Source organism: Ambystoma mexicanum, chromosome 1p (assembly GCF_040938575.1).
Source record: "Ambystoma mexicanum isolate Mex_15411 chromosome 1p, UKY_AmexF1_1, whole genome shotgun sequence".
In the NCBI taxonomy this organism is placed as follows: Eukaryota; Metazoa; Chordata; class Amphibia; order Caudata; family Ambystomatidae; genus Ambystoma; species Ambystoma mexicanum.
In genome coordinates, this window is record NC_090921.1 from 373373549 (window position 1) to 373397622 (window position 24074).

The window sequence follows — 24074 nt, forward strand, 5'->3', positions numbered from 1 at the left end:
GCTTGAAGGTGAGCCTGGTGAGGAGGTAAGATATTGCTTCTGTTGAGTTGTTGAAATGCTTAATGTTGAGCCTTGCCACCTCCCGTGGTTGTGCATGTGTGTACTGCTATGCATTCATGTAATCGTGAGCATGTGAATACATGCCAGACCCATGCTGGAGAATAGTTACAGGTAAGTAACTTGTTCCTTGTCGGGGACTGAGTCTTTGTCCCTTGAAACGCTTCTCATGCAATAAGCTGGCAACTATCTTGTACCCCTCCACACCTGCTCTTGCACGCTCAGTCTGCTTGCAGGACAGGACGAGATTGAATCAGTTGCTCCCAACTAACCACTATGGCCTAATGCACTATATAATAACAGCTCAATACCTCCGAGACCTCCTCAACAATGATAAAGCTCTTGTTCATAGCACCTAGCATCTCTACAGTTGCCAGACACAATAATGCAGTGATGTGTTCCACACTAGGTATTCTAAAAAAATACCCAAAACAAAAGGTACACGTTTGAAAGAAATTGTAATGCAATGGAGGGGATGTGTGTGTGTGTGTGCGTGCCAGATGGGGAAGGTATGACTGTACGTGCTTAACACCTTCTACCCAGCTGTCGTGTAACCCGAAAAGGTAATGCCATGATCTTGATTGTGGGCAGGTGTGCTACACAATGTGCTGTGTATTGTCTCTGAAGTGTGTGCATGCAGGAATGCGGTGCCATGCACCATGTATTTTTCCACAATCGTGTAGACGAAGTGTAGTAGATATGGGGCCATCCAGTGTGCTGCGTGGTGATCGCTGACATGGGGCAATGTGCCAAATGAAAAAATATTTTGCGTCCTCTCTGTGAGGTTCAGTGCATGCAAGTAAATGCAATGTTATGTGCTGCAGTGCTGGCAAAAAGTAAAGCTACAATTGCCTTTATTAATTGCCAAATATAGTACTGTGTGCTAATACTATTTTGTGTGACTTCTCAGCTACTAACCTAAAGTGATCAGCACTGCTAATGTCCTTGTGGCACGTGACCATTTTGACCCTGCCAGGGTTCTTCTGCCCTGCTTGACAACCTTTCTCAGACGATACTTGTGTTTACGTTTTGGGCGGTGCACCTGCATCTGGACACCAGCACGCCTCTACTTCTTGTGAGTTGATGTGGTTTAGGGAATACGTTTTTGATTCTATAAGTAAGTTGCTGAATGTAGTCTTGGATGACTTAAGTTCTCATTGGGGGGACCACTGTGTTAGGAAAGATTTCTTTTTGCAACTTTCCCTTTCTATGGACCACTCTTTTTTTTTTTTGGATCAATTTTTGAGCCTGATCTGACTTCGTGAAGATAAACACTTTAATTCGGTTTTCACCATTTACATCTAATAAAGTAAAATGCTATGCAGTGTAAAATGCGAAGATGTCGCCATTAGTTCAAAGTAAAATACAGTAGAATTCATATAAAAAAAGGGTGTTAAAATGTGCAATGGTTTTTATTAGAAAATGTAAGCTTTTATACGTTTCAAGACTTAAGCAGTATACTCTGATAAAACGGGCATTGACACAGGACAAAAAAAAATTCATAGCATCCGTGACCTGTCTAATATTATTGATATGATAATGTCTCCTCAGCCATAGGCGTCTCAAATTTAAAGTTTCTACAAATAAATAGCAAATTAATTCGAGGGGATTGGGTCCTCCGACGTATTCCATATCTATGACATGTAATCACCACAGCTGTGCTGCTTCGGAAACTCTTTCCTGCGTCGATTACGTCGATGCGCCGTCGTCGAGGACCTCGTCCGACGTCATCCGATGTGATAAGTAGGACGCACGACGCCCTTAGCCTCAGTTCCGTTTTTTCCGCGAACGTGTTGCTTCGTGAATCTCGGTTAACGCCTTGACTCTTTGGAGTTCTGTTCTTCTCGGTTCTTCGAACCCGTTCGTTTTTGTGAAAATCCTTCGTGTGAAGATGTCTTCTACTTCGTCTTCGACCCCGTGTCCGGGCTTCAAGAAGTACGGGGAATGTGGGTCCAAGATGTCGGTGACGGACTCGCACGACGCCTGCCTCGGGGAGGCCCACGACACGGATGACTGTATCGACTGCCAGTCACTCACGTCCAAAGCCTTACGCGAACGTAAGAAGGTTGTCGGTAGGTCGGGTGTCCAAGCCCCGGAAGTCGAAGTCTGCAGGGCTTTCGACGGATGATTCGAGGGGTGACTCTCCGCGTCATCGTCGGAAGTCTCGTGGGTCTCCTTCTAGGAGTCGGTCTCGCCACTCCTCAGCCTCTTCGAGGCATTCGCGGAAGCGCTGACACCGGTCCTCTTCGGAGGACTCTGCCCGGCACGTCGCTTACCCCACCAGCCGTGCGACGCCGGAGGAATGGGCTTCCTTCGGGAAGAAAATGCTGGCGATTCTTGAGTCGCAGGCTACTAAGCCGTCCGCGCCCCCGAGTGGGGTCCGTCGAGAGACACTGCTCGCAAGAGTGGTCGGCACGAGCCTCGGGACAAGGAGACTCGTTCTCGACGTACACGTTCCAGGTCCCAGTCCTCGACGCGTTCAAGACCGTGTGCACCGGTGAGGTCTTCGAGGAAGACATCGACGTCTGAGGCGTCGAGGTCGTCGACCGGCTTTCTCGAGGCTCTGGCTCCGAGGAAGTCATCGAAGCCGTCGACGCTCAGGTCGTCGAAGGACACGCTCGGGGTTCCGGCTTCGAGGGCTGTGTCGACGCCGCCGATGCTGGCGGCGCTGCATCTGACGTCGACGCTGATTTCCTCGACGCCGATGCCTGTTCTCTCGGCGCCGATGCCTGTTCTCTCGACGCCGATTCGCTCGACGCCTTTCGTGTCGGAGGTACCCCGTGGCACGGGAGAACCCCCTAGGAAGGCTCTGTTTAAGAGCAAGCACTCTCGGGTGCCTTCTTTTCGCCACCTGGAATATATTGCAGAGGCAGATGAGGATTCTGATGGCCTGGTTCCTAGTCAGGTTCCAGATGAAATTGTCTCGGGCCTTAGTCAGTTTGACGATTTGAGGCAGTCACTGCATGATGCCAGTGGACTGGACGCCTCTCCGGAGGTGGAGTTTTGTAGGCCTGAGCCTGGCTCTCATGCCGATTCCTCGTACCGGCGCCTTATGGCTAGGGTTTCTGAGTACTTGGGATGGTCTGCTCCCCCAGGGGAGTTTGTGCAGGATGATCTAACGGACATCCTTGATGTTGGTCCCCCAACTGACCCGGTACTGCCGTTCCATATGGCTTTACAGAGAAGGGTGGCGGCGGCTTGGACTGCTCCGGAGAGTCTCCCGGCAGTGGGCAGATCCTTGTCGCGAAAATACCGTCCAGCCAGTAGCGACCCCTGCTACTTGACCAGGCACCCCACTCCGGAGAGTTTGCTGGTGCAGCCGGCCACGGCCCCGGCGAAGCAGGCGTCGTACCCTACCATCCCTCCTGATAGGGACGACAAACGTTTTGATGGCTGGGCGAAGAAAGTGTTTTCTTCTGGTGGTATGGCGCTTCAGCCGGCCAACTCAATTTGTGCCTTGTCTCGTTTCACACACACTCTGTGGAACTGTGTTGCGTTAGCGGCTGAACATATTCCCGAAGGGGACGAACGGGATGGTTTGCTTGCTATAGTCCAGGATGGTAAGGATGCCATGTGTGAGTCCGTTCAGTCGGGTTTGGACTTAGCTGAATGCGTCAGTAGGTCCATGGCGGCGAGCACCGTGATACGCAGGTTTGCGTGGTTGCGGAAGTCTGGTTTTGCTCCTGATGTGCAGTCCCGGCTCCTCAACATGCCCTTTGATGGTGAACACCTTTTTGGCAGCAAGGCTGACGAGAGCCTTGAGAGGTTGCAGACATCAAAAGCTGCAGCGAAGTCGTTGGGCACTGCAGTTCGCCAACCTCCGCCTTTTCGTCCTAGGGGACAGCAGTGGAGGGGTGGTTCCTTTCGCTATTACTCGTCCTTCGGTAAAGCGAGAGGTGCTGGCAGTCAAAGAGGCCAACGCAGGGGTACAAGAGGTGGACGACAGGGTACCTGTGGTGCCAAGGCCGCTCGGGCAGTTGCCTCTTTGCCCTCAGGTAACGCCGCAGCCGCTCCCATTCAGTCATGAGGCCATGGTTCGCCGGTTGGGGGGGAAGGCTGGCGCAGCATCTTGTAGAGTGGCAAGCCATTACTTCAGATGTGTGGGTTCTGGAGATCATAACCCACGGCTTCTGTCTTCCCTCTCGGCACAGGCCTTGCGACAATCCACCGGGGAACCTCTCTTTGCAGAGTCCGGATCCGCTCCTTGCGCAGGAAATTCAAGCCCTGCTGGAGAAAGGCGCCATAGAACTGGTGCCTCTAGCGGAGAGGAACAAGGGATGGTATTCTCCTTATTTTTTTATTTCAAAGAAAGACTGGGGATTGAGACCCATCATGGACTTGCGCGGTTTGAACAAACTCCTCAGGAAGGACAAGTTCAAGATGGTTACTCTCAAGTCCTCCAGGCCCTTCAGCTTCAGGACTTGTTGGTGTCACTGGACCTCAAGGATGCTTACTTCCATGTGCCGATCCATCCCAAGCACAAGAAGTACCTGAGGTTCGCGGTTGGCGACTCGCACTTTCAGTTTCGGGTCCTGCCGTTCGGATTGACCTCCTCCCGAGGGTTTTCACCAAGCTCAGGGTGGTGGTGGCAGCGCATCTCAGGCAAGGGGGGGATTCACGTCTACCCCTACCTGTAACGCTCACCTGATTTCCGCAGAGGTGCCGGTCTTGACTGGGTGAATGCCGTATCTTCAAAGGTGATGTGTAACACACGGTTGGCTCTTTGGGCTGGACCTCTGTGCACTGTATGTCTGACTCGAAGAGTAAGATGTCTGCAGATAGAAAATATGGGATTAATGAACTGGGGTTATTGGGTGCCTCTCTCCTCTTCCCTTTCTCTTCTCCTGTAGAACCCCAAAGGTTAACGCTCTCACCTTAGGTAAGTGAACGCCGAGCTCTCCATCTGCCTCGGGGCAGGGTGCCGTAACCAGTTTCTTCACTGGATAAGGGTGCAGGCCTCTTGACCTCAGAGGACTGCTGTCCGTCGTTAACTGCACGAACGGTAAGTTCTGGGCACTTCTAATGTCTTAAGTCTTTTGTAATGATATCTCTTGTTTTGCAGGGTTCCGGCGATGGCAGATGGCGGGCTGATGAGAGTTGAGGATCGAACCCGCGTGAGGAATAGAAGCGCCTGGAAGCACGTAAGTAAGCGCTTGTAGCCTGCTTCACGATGCGCACTAAATGTCCCTTTTATCTTGCAGGTACAAGTTCGGAGCTTTAGAGAAGCTGAAGGGTGCTGGAATACCCACTGGATTCGGCGTGGGAAGGAGTAATGGCACGTGAGAAATAAAGTTGCCCAATGTCTTTAAACGCACCTTCTTTTGTCTTTCAGATGCGGGATGCAGCGCCGAAGGCCTCCGGAGCGTGCGAAGAGCTGGTAAGCTTTTGTCTTCCAGATGCCGGAATGCAGCGCGAGGCGTTGGTGACAGCCGATGGACCAGGTAAGAGATGCGCTGCCACTGAAGACCGTATTGCTAACCTGTTCTTTCTTTGTCTTTACAGGTGCTGCTGAAGACTGGATTCCAGGATGGTAAGCCTTTGTTCCCTTAGGCCCAGGATCAGAAGCAGAAGACACGATGAGCGTTCTGCTGCAGAGGATGCAGAATAACGCAAAGCAAGATTCATCCATCGGGTGTGGTTTAAATAGCCTCCTGTAGTGCTTAGGTGTCTGCTTCCACAGCCATGCCTAGGTAAGAAAAGAGTTCTTGCTTTCCAGAAGAGTTCCAGTGTTCTGAACCTAGGGAGTGGCTCCTGCCCCACCCAACAGGAAAAGTAGTCCCAAACAGATGAGGATCAGGGGTTCAACTGGCAGGTAAGTAAGCAGCATGGTCTGCTGCAGGTAAGTCCACCCAAGCATTATGAGCCCGGCGCTTCCAGCGCTGGGACTGGGCATCTTTATGAGCCTGGTGCCACTGGCGCCAGGACAGGGTCCAAAAGGTCCCAATTAGGACTGGCTGGCACTCGGAACCGGGGTTATGGGTCTGCTTCCAAGGGAGTCGGGCAAGTCCTGATCTTTTGGAAGCAGAGATCATGACACTACCTGGACGATTGGTTGATCAGGGGGAGCTCTCCCGAGCAAGTCCTGGATCATCTGTCCGTCACCTGCCACTCCCTTCATAGGCTGGGCTTCTCTCTCAATTTAAAGAAGTCCCATTTGACGCCAACACAGCGGCTCCAGTACATCGGAGCAGTGCTCGACACTTCCCTGGGGCAGTGTTTTCCTCCCCAGGTGAGGGCTCTTCACATTCAGCAGATGGTGCACAAGTTTCAGCATGCCCAGACGCTCCCAGCGTTCGAGTTCTTGAGGTTGCTCGGCCTCATGGCATCCTGCATTCTTCTGGTGCCAGTGGCTCGCCTGCGGATGAGATCTTTGCAGTGGGCACTCAAGACGCAATGGTCGCAGTCCTCCGGCAGGATTTCGGACCCGGTTCAGGTGCCGCCCTCGGTCGCCCGGGACCTTCTGTGGTGGGCCGTCGAAGGCAACTTGATGAAGGGGGCTCCGTTTTGGCTTCCCTGGCCGGAGGTGACGATCGTGACGGATGCATCCCTCATGGGTTGGGGGGCTCATGCCAACGGGCTGACAGTCAGCGGTCGTGGGTCTCCGTCGGAGTCCAGACTCCATATCAATCTGTTGGAGCTAAGGGCCGTCAGGCTAGCCCTGAAGGCTTTTCTGCCGACTGTGCGAGGAAAGAGTGTCCTGATCCTGACGGACAACACAGTGGCCATGCACTACCTCAACAAAAAGGGGGGGCAGGGTCACTTCCTCTGTGCAGGGAGGCGATGCAGCTCGAGTTCTGGGCCATCCAGCAGGAAGTTTCGATCTCGGCAGTTCATCTGGCCGGAGACGAAAACGTGACGGCGGACGCTCTGAGCAGGCAGAGCACGATCTCTCACGAGTGGGAGTTGGCTCAGGAGATTCTCCTGGAGATCTTCGCCCTTTGGGGGACCCCTTAAGTGGATATCTTCGCCTCCAGTGTCAACCAGAAGTGCGAAAGGTTTTGCTTGCGGGAATTTCCTCCAAAAGAAGCCTTAGGAGACGCGTTTGTGGTGGAGTGGTCATTCCCGCTGCTGTACGCGTTTCCTCCAGTCCCCGTCATCCCGCAAGTGCTGCGGAGGTTACGGAAGTTTGGTTCCCGGATGATCCTCATTGATCCGGCGTGGGCTCGGAGGACGTGGTACCCGGACCTTCTCGACTTGTCCATCTGCCCTCCGCGTCGTCTTCCCTACCGAGACGATCTGCTCTCACGGGAGGGGGGTCAGGTTCTCCATCCAGAGGTCAGATCCCTCAACCTTCACACTTGGCTTCTGAAAGGTTGAGGTATAGGGATTGGGACCTCCCTGAAGACGTGGTGGAGGTATTGCTTTCGGCCCGAAGGCCAGCAACAAAGTCTCTGTACCGTTGCCGTTGGTGTAAATTCTGCGACTGGTGCAGAGTTGAGAATGTGGATCCTTTTGCATGTGACATCCCCATGGTTCTGTCCTTTTTACTTTCTTTGGCCCACAGGGGCTTGCAAGTGGGTACCATTAAAGGTTACCTGGCGGCGCTGTCCATCTTTAAGCGCTCGTTTGAAGAGTGTTTTTACTTTAAAATCCCTTTAATTTCACAGTTTCTGAAAGGGCTCACTAATGTGTTCCCTCAGTCACCTTTCCTGGTGCCCGGTTGGGATTTAAACCTTGTTCTTAAGTTTCTTATGGGTGCTCCGTTTGAGCCTTTACATTCTTGCCCTTTGAGGCTGTTAACTCTGAAAACTGTTTTTGGTTGCGGTTACTTCCACTCGCAGAGTGAGTGAGTTACAGGCACTTTCAGTTAAGCCACCCTTCACTGTATTTCACAAGGACAGGGTTGTCCTTAGAGTTCGTCCTTCTTTTCTTCCGAAGGTAGTGACGGAATTTCATTTGGCCCAGAAGGTTGTTCTTCCGGCATTCTATCCTCCTCCGCATCCTGGTAAGGAAGAGGAGAGGCTCCATAGGCTTTATCCTAGGAGAGCTTTAAGCTTTTATGTTTCACGCATGTCCCGGGTCAGAGTGGACGATCAACTCTTTATTGGTTACGCTGGAAAGCGTTTGGGGCAAGCTGTGACAAAACAGACTTTGTCTCGCTGGATTATTTTGGCCATCTCGGAGTGCTACCGCTTGGCGGGTAAGGACCCACCGGCTGGCTTGCGGGCCCATTCTACCAGGGGTATGGCTGGGTCTACTGCCCTGCAGAGGGGTGTTCCTATTCGCAACATCTGTGATGCAGCCACCTGGGCTTCAGTACGTTTGTACTTCATTTGTACGTCACTATTCCCTCGATTCCATCCGAGCACAGGATCTGGCCTTTGGCAAGGCGGTCCTTTGCTCTGCTATTTGATTGGCTATTCTAAATTTTGATTCTAAATTCTTTCCCTCCTCCTTGATCTGGTACTGCTTTGGGAGTCTGTCATAGATATGGAATACGTTGGAGGACCCAATCCCCTCAAAGAACAAGTTACTTTCTTACCTGGTAACGTTTTTTCGATGGGATGGTCCGACGACGTATTCCATATCGCTCCCGCCCTGCCTTCCCCGCTGCAGAATTTCTTTTGCGATTGCAGCTTACGTTCCGCAAGGCTTTGTGTCGGACTGGCAGTTGACTAGTGTCACACGTTCTGGGGGAAAAAACTACAACTGAGGCTACGGGAGTCGTGTGTCCTACTTATCACATCGGATGACGTCGGACGTCAGAGGAGGCCCTCGACGACGGCGCATCGACGTCATCGACGCAGGACGCAGACGCCGAAAAAAGTTTCCGAAGCAGCTCAGCTGTGGTGATTACATGTCATAGATATGGAATACGTCGTCGGACCATCCCATCGAAAGAACGTTACCAGGTAAGAAAGTAACTTGTTCTTCTGATGGTTGTATCTGCTTAGATTCACATGCGCCCACCCTTCCTCCCCGCTCGGATGGAAGGAACATAGACATCTTTCTACATCTCTTTTCTGTACTCGCTCACGTATAGAAGGCTCCCTCAGGGCAGAAAAAATACAAAGAGAGACCTCGACGCGTGAGGGATTGTGGGTACAACGCACGTCACTATAGGGACAGTATTACAGACGCCTTGTCGACGTCCCCTTTTCGACTACGAAAAACAAAACTCAATACTCCGCAGTGACCACTGGATGTCGGACCTATGCACAGCATGTGAATCTAAGCAGATACAACCATCAGAAATGCTTTTACGGTAAGTAATGCATTGTCATATGAGCAGTTCCTCTGATGCTCTTAAAGACCAGGCAGAGAACCTTAAACGGGACTCTTTCCTGAACCGGTCGCCAGTGGAGCTTTCTCCTGAACTGTGAGATGGATAACCGTCTTGGCCGGGAGTAGACCTTCCTGACGGCTGCATTTTGAGCGACCTGCAGGTGCTGGATTCTTTACCTTGGAAGCAAAAGATACTGGAACCTCAAAGTGCAGGTTAAGGTGTAAACTGTGAGATTTCTGTAATTTTTGTTTTTGTTCCAATTAGTATGATCTCTGTTTCAGCTGGATTTAGTTGAAGCTTATTGGTCAGCATCCAGTTTTATATTTTACTGGCACAAGCGAGCACTCTGTCCATTGCGTCAAGGGGTTCTCTTAGCCAAACGTAGGTCTGCGTATCGTCGACTTACTTCAGGGTGGGGGGGGGCCTCAAAATAAAGCCTTACATGCAGCCTATGTCGCTCAGACCACATCTCAACAACCAGGGGAGAGGTCCACTGGCTTCTTATTAAAGCCCATATAGATTTCAAGCACTTGACCATTGCACACCGTTCTATCTACAAAGAGGCCCCCGTTTACCCAAATAACAGCATTGCCTAAAAACATGTGCGTTCTCTACAATCATTCGCCAGCCTTTCCCTGTTCACTCTGTGATACAAAAGCATTAGAGCAGGAGGCGAAAGTTTCTGTGTTAGAGCACCCACTCTGTGGAACGCTCTACCTCCCAACATCAGAAATTGTTCCTACAAAAAACTTGGACTTGCTGGTTCAACATTTTCTGTACTGTTCTTTAATGTCATCCACTGTTTCCTACCACTGTACTAACCCTTTGATACCTCAAGGTTTGGGCATTACACAAATGCGATTAAATAAAAATGGAGGTACCCCCATCATAGCCATTTCTACATAATTTGCCTCCATTTCCCTAGTCCAGCGTTCCTCTTCTTTGCACAGATAGATTTGAGGATTCTTAGTTGGGATGTACTCTGTTGCTGTCCATAACATTTTTCTTGCAATGCATTGTATTCTGATAATTGTAAATTCCATATCTTCATTTTTATATCGCTTTATCGCAAATTGTGGCAGGCCACATACTTTGCTTGGCTGTGCGCAATATGTTGATAATGGTCTAGGACTGTTTTCTCTTCAACACTTTGAATATTGGTGTCATGCACCGGTTCTACTGTCCCCAACACTGTATACCACAGCTTGACACACAGTTTGATTGTCTGACTCCCCTACCAACCTATTATAATGTAGAACTACTATGATGTATGTCAACATGCAGAGAGAGCCTGTAGAAACAAATAGTTCTCTAGTCCGAACAAAAATCACAACGATTGATCCCACCGTAAGACAAATACCCCACTTATTACAGTCTAGCTCTATTCCAAACATCCAATACTTCAGTATCCAATATTCCTAACTAACAATAAAACCCCCAAAACAGCAACTACTTCAAACTTTAATCATAGAGCGCCTCCCCACTCATAACTTTCAATTTCACTCCACCACATTTCAATGAATACTACCATTACGAGTAAACCTTTCAAGGTTGAAGCTACTAGTGGGGCAGTCAAATAGTCACTTTACCCACAATTTTCCACATATACACAGTACACTGTTCCTTACTTTCCAAAATTTAATTATCACTAGTCCATGGCTAGTGCACATTTTGAGACTGCCACCATTACCTAATTTTCTCAACTGTTTTTATCCAATACCAATTGATTACCTGTATAGCATTGGTCAAGTTCCAAAAGTTTTCATGTTTATAAAAACAATACAAAAACACTTTGTAAGAAAAGCCAGACCATCTCTTTTTAATACCTTTCCCACAATAACCTAAAGCTTTATTTCACATAATCTACCAGCATCTTCATATTCGGAACTCCTCAAAGATCTCTCCTCCAACCCCCCGCTGCCCCATTGCCCAAGCATCCATAAACACTTACAATCTGCTAATAACACAACTTTAATTCTACCTCAATTTATGCCAGATAAAACTAAAAAAAACTTAAAACTTGGACCTGTTGCATCCTAGTTCATTGTTTTACATTTTGTTGGGCACTTTTCTGCTCTTCTATTAATTAATCTATAAAGGCATCTGGGCGCAATAGAAGAGCATAATCTGGTGTCAGAAAGACAAAAGTTTGTAGTTTAGAGCAGAGGAATACAGGGACTAGACGGTTATTTAGAAATGTTCGAAACGTCCATTGGTCCTGCAGCACAATGGTTACTCATCACAGTGACAATGCTACTTAGTCCATAGTCCCCTTTCCTTCATACTCTTGGACATCCCACAGAACAAGGATAGTGCCTGAGCCTGTTACAAAGCAGCGCTTGATAGGACTTTCAAGCAAAAGTAGGCAGTCCAGGCACGTCCCACCCAACTGTCGTCCCTTTAACAGGTTGGGTTTTGAGACTTATTAGCCGGGTAGGTGAGATGGCCCATCAAGGAACAAGAACAATGGAAAAAGTACAGTTCTCATTACGATCAGAAACCTTTTCATACTTTTACTCCCAGTCCCTATTTCTCCATATCCTTGGGAGATTCTAAAACATCCTCCAGTAGAAGCGGAGCTGGAAGGTTATTGAGCAGAAAGTCTTTAATACCGCTTGCCCAAAGGAGCATCAGTCCTCAAACTGCAATTCAAAGGCTTGGGTGCTTGGTGAAGGTATTAAAAGTGATCAAGTTGGCTTCTATGCAAATCTGGCGCCTGAGAATGTGCATGCTTGCTTGAAATCCAGTGTTCCTTTGTTGGACCACGGCTGGTGTGCCTGTGTTGACAGATCCGGCTATTGGAGGGCTGAGACTGATCATTCACCTGGCTTTGGCATATGAGGTGTCCTGCAGCCGTTCGAGTAGATCTGAAGAGGAGTCAGATATTAGAAGACCGTGGAAGACCCGTGGACGATCCTTGAATAGGCCTGGCAACCAAAGTTGGCTGAATTCCCAGTGGAGTCCTGTCTGGCTACTGGTCTCGTAAGACCCTTTGTCAGTGCTTCAAACTTGTGGACCGGTAGGAACAAATGGTCCCAACGTATTCTGATACCCAAGCAAGTTGTTGACTTCGGAAGTGTCGCTGGACGACCCGGTGGACTGACCAGCTCCAGATTGAGCTACCACGGCAGAAGCGCTGTCATTCCGAGTTTCAGCCGGGCACTCCAGGGGTCTTCAGCTTGTGTGGCATGAGAAATTCGAGCTCCCTCCCATAGACTGGTCCTGAGATAGGAGGCTTTGTTCAACCGCAACAATCATACAACCTGGTGTCGCTATGGAATGGTGGCCGTCCCTGTCAACTGCTTTCCTCTGTCTGGTCAAGTGTCCTGAGAAGTGCTGCAGTGGGGTTACGTGCATTGCTCATCGAAGAGGCAACATCAAGCTTCGATCCATGAAGGGAACTCTTGCAACTGCAGCTCCTGGGCACCAGCAACTGGAACCAAAGGTGGGAAAAGTTGCCTCCGAGGACCCTCTGACGACCCCCCCAAGTCTGAAACTGAATCGGAATACGGGTGGTAAGTTGTAGCAATATTTGCCTGTCACCCTATCTCCACCCCTGAAAGGTTTGCCTTAATTTTACACTTAGGAAATGTTCCTGTGCTTGTGAAGATAGTTCCCGAAGCCTTTGAAAGAGATTTCAAAGGGATTCATGGTTAAGTAAAGTACTTTTCCTAGCTTCTACAGAACCTTTATCAACAAACGTTTAAAAAGCAATGGAATTGAATATCGATCAATATTAAACTTTATAATGGAGATGAGGGCACCATTTCCCTGACTTGTCTCTGAGGATCTGTCATCCAGGTGGCCAGGTCAAGGCCATCGCTATTGAATGCAGTTCCTGGGGTGTACCAGTGCGGGAGGAGCACCTGGCTGGGGGTGGGTCCTCTGGGAATGGAAACGGGAACACCGTCTGGTGAGACGCGGTATCCCCCTTCGTATGAATCCTTTTGCCCAGCCTACCATGTAGGATGTTCAGACACTCTAACCCACCCCCCTTTTCCAACACACACACTTTCTTGCACCACGAAAGACAACAGATTAACACTAGGGTCATTTACCTGATGTCCCAACACAAAGGTCAGGAAATTGACTGAAACCAAACACCCGACAACCCTTTCCCTTCCCCACAGGGATAAAAGGTGGAGCACCAGAGCACACGACGTGCAAGGCAGAGCGCATGAAGAGGCGTCTTTCCATGTACGGCAATTTAAGGGGAGGAGAAAGGCGGTGAGACTCGCAGGGGCGACCAGGAGGGAAGCGACCTTGCCCTTTCCGAACCAGACCTGCGAAACCTCCAGGAAATCAATTGTAAGACCGCAAACAATAGCCAGCGTGTGTTTGCAGCAGATGTCCACGGTACACAGAGCATGCCTATGCTGTTGAGCAGGACAGAGAGATGCCTGCTACTGTGGTACCGTCCTTGACTCCAAATGCAAGAAAAGCCAAGCAGTTCATCACAGCTGGTGAGTCGAGGGTCGAGCCGATAAGAGCCCGAACTGTGTTGAACGAAAACCGCAAAGTAGCAATTGAAGAAAAGTACAAGCAACTGTTAATACAAGAGGGGGAAAAACTAGCTTCAGAGGAGTCCGGCACCACATGGGTGCTCACTCGGGAAACTCAGATTATCTTATTGCTGAAACTACTGTTAACGGAAGGAGTTAAGAATGGGGAGCGAAAGGTGTCCAAGTAGTCATACAGAGGTCCAGACAAAATCCGCTGTACAGTCGAAAGTCTTTGACCGGCAGATGATTGTAAAGCTAAAGGAAGTGAATCCTGCATCATAAAGTAGGAGAAATTGTGTGATCTATTAAAGTTGGCAAGAATGAACCCGGCGGATGAATGCCAATGGAAAGTGGTGATGAACAGTTTGGTGACGAAAATGAACCCGGTATAGGGGTGTCCACAATTAACTGTTCAAAAGGACATTAAGACTCCCGGGTGAAATTGTTCTGAAAAGCCGGAGTGAACCCAATAGAGGAAAGCTAAGATTTGAACCTGGAAGACAGGGATCCAAGGGTGAAAAGCTATCGCCCAAAGAACTGTGAAAGCACTCTTTGCCTCTTTTTTTCTTCTGCCTTCGCTCCCCCTCTCCCCTGCTGGTCTGTTCTCTCTTGGCACCGTTCACCTGGCCACCCTCTGTCTTTTGGGCCCAGGTACCTGCTCATCCTGTCACCCTCCCGCACTGCCTCCGGGCCACCCCTTGCACTGGGGTCTGTATCTGTACCCATACAGGCCCCCTTTTTCTTCCTGCACTTAGCGGACCTACCCTGTCTGCTGCCTTAAACCTAGCACTTGCAAATTGCTGGCTGCATTACCACTGTTTGTTGGCTTTATTATTTATTGTTATTTATCTATTTCTCCTCTGCTTCGCACTTTCCACCCCTCCCCCCTCTCCCGTGCACTTACGCGTTCTCAATGTCACTGGGCCTAGTAAGATCGCTGTTTTGTTCTCCCCTGTTCTCCTCCCTTGCCTTGTTGTGCTTGTGTACAAGCGTGATAGAAATAAAATATCAATCAAAAAAGCAAAAGGGGAGAGAGAGGTTTAAGCCCAGAAGAGTGGTGGGAACCAGGGGTGAAGTATAATTGCCCCAAGTGCAATCCGAAAGTAACCTTTTGTTTATTTGAGATGATCAGATCCTCGGAAGCAGGAGAGACCATCTCCGAAGGTCCTGATATCGCTAAGAACTGTTTGTGGATTGAAGTGTGGAAGAGGGGGATCCCGGGGTGAAAAGTCCTCACCCAACGTTCATACAAAAGGAACTTTTGTTTGTTATTTTGACCACATCGGGTCCTCGGAAGCAAGAGACTTAACCACCAAAGGTCCTGATACCTGAAGTTGAACTGTCTTCTCGTGCTGGGGAAGCTTGAGTGTGCTGTGCTCAGGAGGCCTGCCTTGTCCCGTGCTCAAAACATGTGGAAGGGCGCCCCCTGACTACCACATCCTGACTAATTTGTGAAAACTTCTTTCTTTCTTGTGAATCATATAAACGCCCTTGAACTGTGATCACTTGTCTGTCTTTACTGTTGCCACCATGAGTTCCATACATGGGGCAATAGTATCATGAAGTAGAATGCTGTATTAAATTGACTGTTGGGTAGTTCAGTGAGATGTTGCTCAGAAACCATTGCACTCCTGTAACCTGTTTGGTTGTGCCTTTTTGTATTGTTTGCAGTGTGCGAGTAACATGTTTGCAACCTAACATTTAGCCTTTTGTGGCCTTGTTAAGCAATGTCTGTTGTCTTTGCTTTTGCAGACAAAGCCGCAAAGACTACTCGTCCCTCTAGATTAAAGGGGACCTTTAATAAAACAGTTCGCCAACAAGAGCAGTTCATTGCTAAGAAGAGGAAGGAGATTGAGGACAAACTTCAGCAACAGGCAAAACAGCGGGCTTTGGCCAGCCAACACTTTCTGAATAGACCCTCCAAAGCTGCACCGTAAGTATTTCCTCTGTCTTAAGGAATACATTACCAAATAAAGCTTCAAACAACGTAAACATTCTGCATTTGTTCCTAAAAGTTATATTGTTGAAACATGCGTTCTTTTGGTTATGGGTGGTGCTTGAACACCACTCTAGGGCCTCAACCATTCATGAGAAAAAAGTAAAGGGTGCTTGGAAGAAGGTTTGGTTGGCATGGCAGATGGCAGCACTTGTGGCAAGGAATGGTCAGCTTCTACCTTTTTTAGCGAGTTATGTGCCATGTAAGAGAATGGGGGATGGCTTTACTAAATGTATGCCATCTGCTTTCCTGCTTATTGTTGGGGAGTGTAGTGCCAGTGAGTGTGGAAACTGCCCAAAGAAAGAAAGGCAGTGTGTGAAGTGTTTGTAAGTGGTGCTGGAGGCTGAACACAGAACTGTAGTCTACAAGATTGCTGCAGAGTATTTAGCTGAAGCAACCACCCCCTTAGTCCGTCTTCCATTTGCGGGCCAATAACAGGGCCGCCGCCATCATATCACAAAAAGCTTTAGTCCCACCTTGGTTTTGATTGATTCAAGTGATTTTCCCACCCTACCCCCCCCCAGACCGATGAGCGCAAGGCCTTTGTACTCCCTAAAGTCGATTCCCAGGACTTGATTAGCTGCTTCTAGGACTCCCTCCCAGTATTTCTCAATTTTCCAGCATCCCCACCATATGTGCTCCCATGTGCCCTCCACTCCACAGTCCCTCCAACAGAGGTGCGTTACCCCTGGGTACATTCTATGAAGCTTCGAGGGGGTTAAGTGCCACTAGGTTACCAATTTCACCCATATCTCCCTTATCTGGATGGACCGCGTTAACTTGGGGATCTGTGACCAAAGCCAGGCCCACTTTCTCCTCCACCACGCACCCTGTCTGCTTCCCACCTCCTCATGTATGGTCTCGCTGGGGGTTCCTCTCCTGCCTTCAGTGCCTGTCCCCCGACTCCCTGCTGAGACACCTTTCGAACAGGGTCAGCTGGCGGCTTACCACTTGTAGCATAGTAGGATGGTGAAGCCAGTGCCTCAATTGGAAGTATCTGAACCTTTACCTTTCGCCTAACACAGAATCTGCTTTACATTGCTCAAATTGCTTCATCTGGCCCTCACTGAACATATCGTGTAGCAGCCTGCAGCCCTCTTGTTGCCAAGTGTCGAAAGCAGTTGTATTGTACCCCTACCGCTATAGGAGGAGGAAGTTCCTTTTAAAGGCCTCAGCGACTTCCCTTGGAATGGTGAGGTTGAGAATTTCTGTCTAGCAGGCATTAATTTTAAGGCCCTCTGTGGTTTGAAATTGCTGAAGCTCCCTTTCAACCGCAGGTAGGGCTGTATCTGGCTGGGTCAGGGATAATATCCTGTTGTCCGCGACCGCTGCTATTTTATGATTAACTCCAGCAAAGCGGACCCCTTTTATGTTCTGATTGGATCTAGCCGCTACCAGAAAAGGCTCGAGATGAGCGCATATAGTATCGGGGACAGCAGGCATCCCTGTTTAGTCCCCCTCTCGACGGTCACTGGTTCCGTCAGTTGTCTGTTTAACGCGAACTGGAGAGTTGGGTGTCGGTAATTAGCCTGGATTCTGTCCAAGAATTTGGGTCCAAAGCCCATTTTCTGCATAGTTGCAAAGAGGAAGCCCCACTCCACCCGATCAAAAGCCTTCTCGGCATCGACCGCCATAAGGATAGCGGGGATTTGTCTTTTATTGACCTTCTCAATCAGATGCACCAGTCTTCTGACATTGTCGCCGGTCTGCCGGCCCCTCACAAAGCCTGATTGGTCTGGGTGAACCAGTTTGGGTATATGATCTAGCCTTGTTGCTAGTACCTTCGCGTGAATCTTGGAGCCCACGTTTATCATTGCTATGGGTCGGTAGGGGCCGCATTCGGTGGGGTCTTTCCCCTTTTTGTGGATGAGGATGACTTTCGCCTCCTCCCTTGATCTGGTGATTACTGTCCCTGCCTGTTTGCTTAAAAAGGGCCGTTAGGATCGGTATCAGCAATTCCTTGTGGGTTTTATAAAATTCTGCTACAAACCCCTCTGGGCCTGCAGATATAAGGGTAGGTAGGGATTTAATTGTTGCCCTAACTTTGTCCTCCATAATTTCCTGTTCTAGGGTTTCCTTTTCCTCATCTGATATGCAGAGTAGCTGGACTCTATTTGAGTATTCTAGCTGGCTTGTATGTGATCAGTTATCCAAGGCATTCAAAGAGGAGTAAAATCTGGTGAATTCCAGTTTGATGTCATTATTGGCGCTAACCCTCTCCTCCCAGACTTTAATTTTCGATATTGTTTTGTCCTTCTGTTCCTTTCTAAGCATTCTTGCCAGCAAGCGGTCAGCCTTATTGGCTTTGATGTAGTATTTTTGCCTGAGCTGTAAGATTGCGTTCCGCCGCTTGAGTCTGGATTATGTCTAGCTGTCCTTGGACATTCCTGTACTCTCTTTTGATAGCCAGGGTCTGATTAAACCCCATTTTGGCCATTATCCCTTTCAGCACCTCCTCGAGTCGAGCCTCCTCTAGTCTTATTTCTCGGTCCCTTCTTGCCTTGATTGCAATAATTGAGCCTCTCAAGGTGGCCTTAAAGGCGTCCCACCTTCCTTGCAGAGTCGTGTGCCCCACTTTATTATTTGTGAAGAAGCTTTATTTTTCTTCCTCTACGTCTCGGATAAGAAGCTTGTCTTTGAAGAGTGGTGTCAGTTTTTACCGAACCTCTCGGATTGTGGCTTCAAGTACTCCACCCACGTGCTCCACCCCCTCTCCCCCCCCCCCCCTCTCTCCTAGACACCTGAACACAATTGTCATCTTCTGAGAGTCTGGCACCCCTGAACCCCCCCCCCTCCCAACCACTCCTCTTCCCCCCCTCTTCTCCCTCCCTCTCCCCAACCACTCCTCTCCCATCTGCCCCCCTCGCCACACCCCCCGGTGAGCCGGAACTGGCCAGTGGCCCCCCTCAAATCTAAACCTAGTAGTTCAGCAAACTGCCCCCCAGTGTGTCCAACGCGGGATATCCCCATCCCATTCCAAGAATGAGCACCCCTCCCGCCCGAGGCCCCTCAATCTGGTGCAGTGTGATCTCATGCGTTCATCTCGTCGTTTATGCCCTCCCCAAGCATTCTTGTGGTGATCCATTGGAATCTGCCCTGTAAGATGTTGATCCCAGCAGCTCTTGTCACCCCTGGGTCTCCTGTTACTTCCTTGATGGCGGGCCTCGCAGGTAGGGTTGGGTGGCGCTCCTCCTCGACTTTTTGGGCCGGACCGTGGACCACTCCCATGGCTTGCGCTCCGCCGGATGGGGTAGTCGGCGCTGGAGGTTCTTCTTCCAGACCCAGGTGATTCTCTGAGGCCTCCCCTTCCAGTCGAAGTCAAGCCGAACGGATGTGTCCATCTGTAGCATATTTCCTGGGATCTTAAGTGCACCAGGACGAGGCCCATCCTTCTCCTTTTCGCTGGGGTTGCCTGAGCGAAGTCCTGGTATAGCGTTATCTCCACTCCATTGTACCTGATCCGCCCGGCCTTCCATGCTTGTGTCAATATTTGTTCTTTTAGGGTGTAACTGCATTGCTGCCAAGACATCTCTAGGTCTGGCCCCTTGGTCTGACTTTCTGGGGCCCACCCTGTAGATTCTGTCCAACACTATGTCCACCGGCGCTGCAACGTCCAGGAGATCGGCAAAGATTCCCTTTACCACTTGTTGCAGATTGTAGTCTTGGTGGGGGAGAGGGGGTGTCAGTGTGTCCAGTAGCAAATCTGTCTTCCTTGTGTCCTAGGCTAGGTCCTGGATTGCTCTCGTTTGTGTCGATTCTCTCCTCTATCTTGTTACTATCCCTCTTGATTTCCTGGTTACCCTCCGCCAAGTCCTCTCTGAGCGCGTCCATCTGCTTCTGACCAGCTGTGGTGATCTTGTCGACAATATTGCCCAGAAGATGTTTCAAGGCTGCCTGTGTGACTGGTTGATCGCAAGTGTTCTCGGTCAGCTGAAGTTTCTCCAGCAGGCCACTCGCTGGGTCGACTCCCCTGGGCCGCCTTCTGATCCTTGGCCCATATTTTGGCCAACATGCCTTCCTGCGCTTTCCTGGGTGGTATCGGGGATGGGTGCGAGTCCTTGGCCTTATTTTTCGACATATCTCTGTTTTGTTTGTTTTCTTTGGTCCGGTGGTCTGCCAGTGGGCCCCTACCGATAGGCTATTCTTCTCAGGTCACAGGTGCTCCTTTAAGAGGTCACGTCCGGCACAGCAGAAGCAGCGAGAGGGCCCCCCACACCCCTGCTGTGCTCTGGGTGCTGTTGGGGTCTTTTTTGTCACCTCGGGAGGGCTGCTTAAGGATTATGTGAGGGCTACAGGGCCTCCGGGGTCGGGAGCTTGGTGGTCGTGATGTCTAGAGGATCACGGCCATCTTGGAATCCCTGTTGGGATCATTTTTCTAAACGACTCATGGTGCCATTTTCCTAAGCAACTTTTGGTGCATGGTTTAGAGAGACTTGCTGTAGCAGGGTGCAACACTTTCCCTTGAAGTTGGGCCATACTCTCACTTGGAACTAGATGGAACAGCACATTAAGACTTAAATCGTCAGGGAAGTGTGACTGGTATAAACTAGAGATCTTACGCAAAAAGTTTACAAATAAAAAATTGTCCATACAGTATATACTGAAAATACACATTTAGTGGTTATTTAACAATAACAATGCTCATTATGCCAGAAGTTGTTTAGAAAGATAGTCTAGTACAATACGCCTAGATGAACACAACAATACTGTGTCCAAAGTGGACACCAAAAGCACATTGCAACACAACAGAGAAAGTAATACTGAAACTCTTGATGCAATTAGTTTAAAGTGTTGGAGCTTAGTACAACTTTTCAAAAATAACAAATACTTTGGTGCTTTTCTTTTTGCATCCCCTCCAACCATCCCAAATGACCTTGAGTTCCCCCAAATTAAATTATTTGATTAGGAATCCAGATGAATTATGCCACTTTAGCCGCACTCACCTGTTCATTTGGGGTGCCACATTGAGTTTAGTTTTGTAGGGATACAAAGAATCACATTTTATTTTTTTGTAATTAATATTTACTTTTGTAATGTGTGCAGAACAGGTCGTGCATCTTTTATTTACTGCAATATCTTTGAGTACCACTTACTCAAAATTGTAGCCCCTTGTGCTGTAAGCCCCATTCTGTCTTTTTTGTGTGCCATCTTGCCATTCGATTTTCTTCCTGCTCTTTCAGGTGGGAAATTGCCATACATGGGCATGTGTGTTTGCGGGAGACCTCTACAGGACTGTGAGGTAATGGGGGTTGGGACTGTGTGGTTCCAGTTCACATCCCAGACAGTGTGCTTGGTTGCTGGACAGATTGTTGGGTAGCTTATTGTTGTGATGAATACAGAGCTTTAGTCCCTTCTCCCCAAGCGGGAGCCACCTGTTAGAAAGATTTTGGTTTTGGCAACTCCCTCCATAGGTTCTCTGGAACCCCTATCTTTTTGCTTTGTTTTATAATCTTTTGTGAGTTTTTGAAGTGAAGCCTTTTCCTTCATTTCCCTTGCCATTTGCTAGGTTTGTTATCGTGGAAACTGATCAGTCCTTCTGGATATTGGTACTGGGAAACTTTTTACAACTGTTAAACATTGCACACTGCATCTTGCAGTGCAATGCGGATACTTTATCGCCCTAGCATTTTAAACGTTTGATTTTTGGTTACTTTTGTATGCCTAAAAGTATTGCAGAAAGATGAGCTGCTGGCTACTAAAAGTGGCTTGTGCCCTGAAATGGCTGTGGCCGAAATTCTTTGTCAAGACTGAAGACTCCCATTATGCTTGCTTCCCTTTCTTTAATTTAACATTAACTATAGAAGCTCAGCAGCAAGATTTTAGCATGTGAAGGATCATAAAATAAACAACTTGCATAGGTGCTGAAATCCCATGATAAAAGTTCAGAAACTTTGTCCAAATAACGTTCCAAAGTAGCTCCATAGAAAAAAAAATCAATTTCCCAAAGGTCCTTGAGACAGTGAACAATTGCCATGGTTGGGGAGAAATTAGGACTTTGAAATTTTATCCTGGAGTGAGAGACCTTTTTCCCCACTCTGATATTTTTATCTGATTTGGACTCTGTTTCTTTTGGTTTTGGAGTCTTGACAAACTCAATAGGCATCACCTTTTTGCATTGTGACACAGTGCAGTGTCACAGAGAAGTCCTTTGGATTTCTGATAAGGTTTAAATACCTTCTCTTAAATAAACTACGGTTTCCAAGAGTAGTAAAGTGAAATTGAATCTTTGTAGATGCAGCACACACCATCTTATGTGGAGTGCTGGGGGGGGGGGGTGGTGTTGCTTGGTAACCACTTTGTCTACTTACTCATGTAACATTTTTTATGTTCCCCTCACTACACTTAATGGCTGGTGGCAGTGGTTTAATTTTCCTAACGTGTGTTTTTACTGCAGGCTGAATCCTCAGCTGCAGTATAGCACCCATGGGTGCCTATCTTGTCAAAATGGCCCCAGTTTTATTTTTTAGCCATTTCTTGATTGTGTGGTCTTTCTTGGGTTTTACTCTGTGCTCCAAATCAGGTTTGGTCCCTCTGTTTGTTTTGTCTTTGGCAGGATTCACTGGTGAAGCCTGCCTCTGGTTCCAGCGTTGGCAGGGCAGGAAGCGAGGCAGGTTCCCGAAACTCCCTGTGCTTGGTCTCTTTGGTTACAGGAATGCGCTCAAAGGTGATTGGCTGGCTGTCCTTTGAGGACAGCCACCCTTAACAGCTAGGCTGTGAATGAATAGGAGAAACTTGCGAGTTCTTTTGCAAGAAAAGTCGACCACTGGACGAAGGAACTGAAGAAAGAAACTGGAAGAGACGCTTGCTGCACCTCCTGGACCGTTGGTTTGCCTGGTGAAGCCCTGCTGCTGTGCTGAAGGTCCAAATTAGTATAGACTAGAGAAAGGACGACTTCTTCCCTTGGGTTGGTGGGACCAACTGTGAACCCAAGATGGAAGTTGAGTGGAGCCCCTCTCCCTGTTGGCTGTACGTCTTTGCTGCTGCTGGCACGAGTGCCAGGGGAAAGGAACATCAGGAATGAGTGCATCGTCTTTAAGCTGGACCTGAGCTCCAGGACAATCCTCTGGACCCTTTTGAAGTAGGACTATTCAAGTTTGAGCCACTTCAACAGAGTGCTGGACCCCAGAAGCAAGGAGAGCCCACAAGGTGTCCAAGAACTGCGGTGGTGCTATTGACAAGTACCTGAAACCGTGAAGTGCCGCTGATTTGGAAAGAGCCTTTGCTGCTGCCGACCTTCAAACCGTAGTGCAGGAGTCCCCAGATGTCCTCCCTCTTGTCCCCACGACTGATGCCCAGGAACACAGGATATGCAGGACTGCCACAGAAACAGAAGCCAGCTGGACCCTCTTCCTCCAACCTGAGGTAATGTCTGCCTAAAGGGGTACTTAATTCTTTTGGTCTGTAGCTTGTCAGTCTTGCTGGAGACATACAGTAGCTGCTTTTTCTGCCGAGTTTCTTGCATCTTTGCTTTCACAAGCCTTACAGCTTGTGGCCCAACAGTGTTTCTTTTTCTACAAACTCTCTATATAACATTGTGGAAGACTTTTGTGATATCCTAAAAAAGTGCCTCAGCTCCCCTAGGCTTTGTTAAATTGACATTGGCTGTCCTGTCTCCCTGTAGACTCTTCTGACCCTTTGACTTTGTGTTCATCTGTCCCTCAAAAAGTCGTTGCTTGCTGTGAAAGCGTTAACCTGTACTTCATTGGTGGATTGAAAAGTACTTACCTGTTCATAGAGTGATATATTAATGTCCACAGTGTCCTAACAATTGAAGTCACCCGTGGTTGTAGAAAGTGTGTATGTGTGTGTGTGTTAGGAAAAGTTTGTATGCAGTACCCTTTGGGACCACTACACACTGTATACTACACAGTTTTGGTAGCAGAGCTGTGCAACCCGGCTTATCTCAAGAGGGGAATATGAGCAGTAATGATGTTACACAGAGGTCTACAATCACAAGTGTTCAAACAAACTCTCACACACAAGGTTTCCTTGATAACTACTTATTAATTTATCTGTCATTTTATAAAACTCAGGAGGAGGCAATATAATAACACACAAAAATACACTTCAATACTTTTTCGGAATACTTTTCAAGAGGAGTAAAAGGCAGAGATTATTAGAACATGAAAGGTTACAATTAATCTTAGACAGTGCATATACTTTGAGTTCACCAGAAGTCACTTCAATTCAACAGGCTAGGCCAAAGTCAATGGGCTAAAGTCTTGGATAGGATAAACCGGTTCTGGTAAGTAAACGGTAAAGTCTCTGCAAAAGTTCTCAGAAGTAGTTTGTA

General features: G+C 48.5%; 1 protein-coding gene across 2 annotated transcripts in view; it reads left to right on the top strand.

Moving 5' to 3' along the window:
- SUGP1 (SURP and G-patch domain containing 1) overlaps positions 1 to 24074 on the top strand; it is a 786467-nt gene that overhangs the window by 134673 nt on the left and 627720 nt on the right. For both annotated transcript variants that reach the window (XM_069649115.1, XM_069649114.1), the window contains exon 3: positions 15538 to 15718. In XM_069649115.1, coding sequence (XP_069505216.1) covers positions 15538 to 15718 — 181 coding nt within the window. The remainder of the gene's footprint in view (positions 1 to 15537; positions 15719 to 24074) is intronic.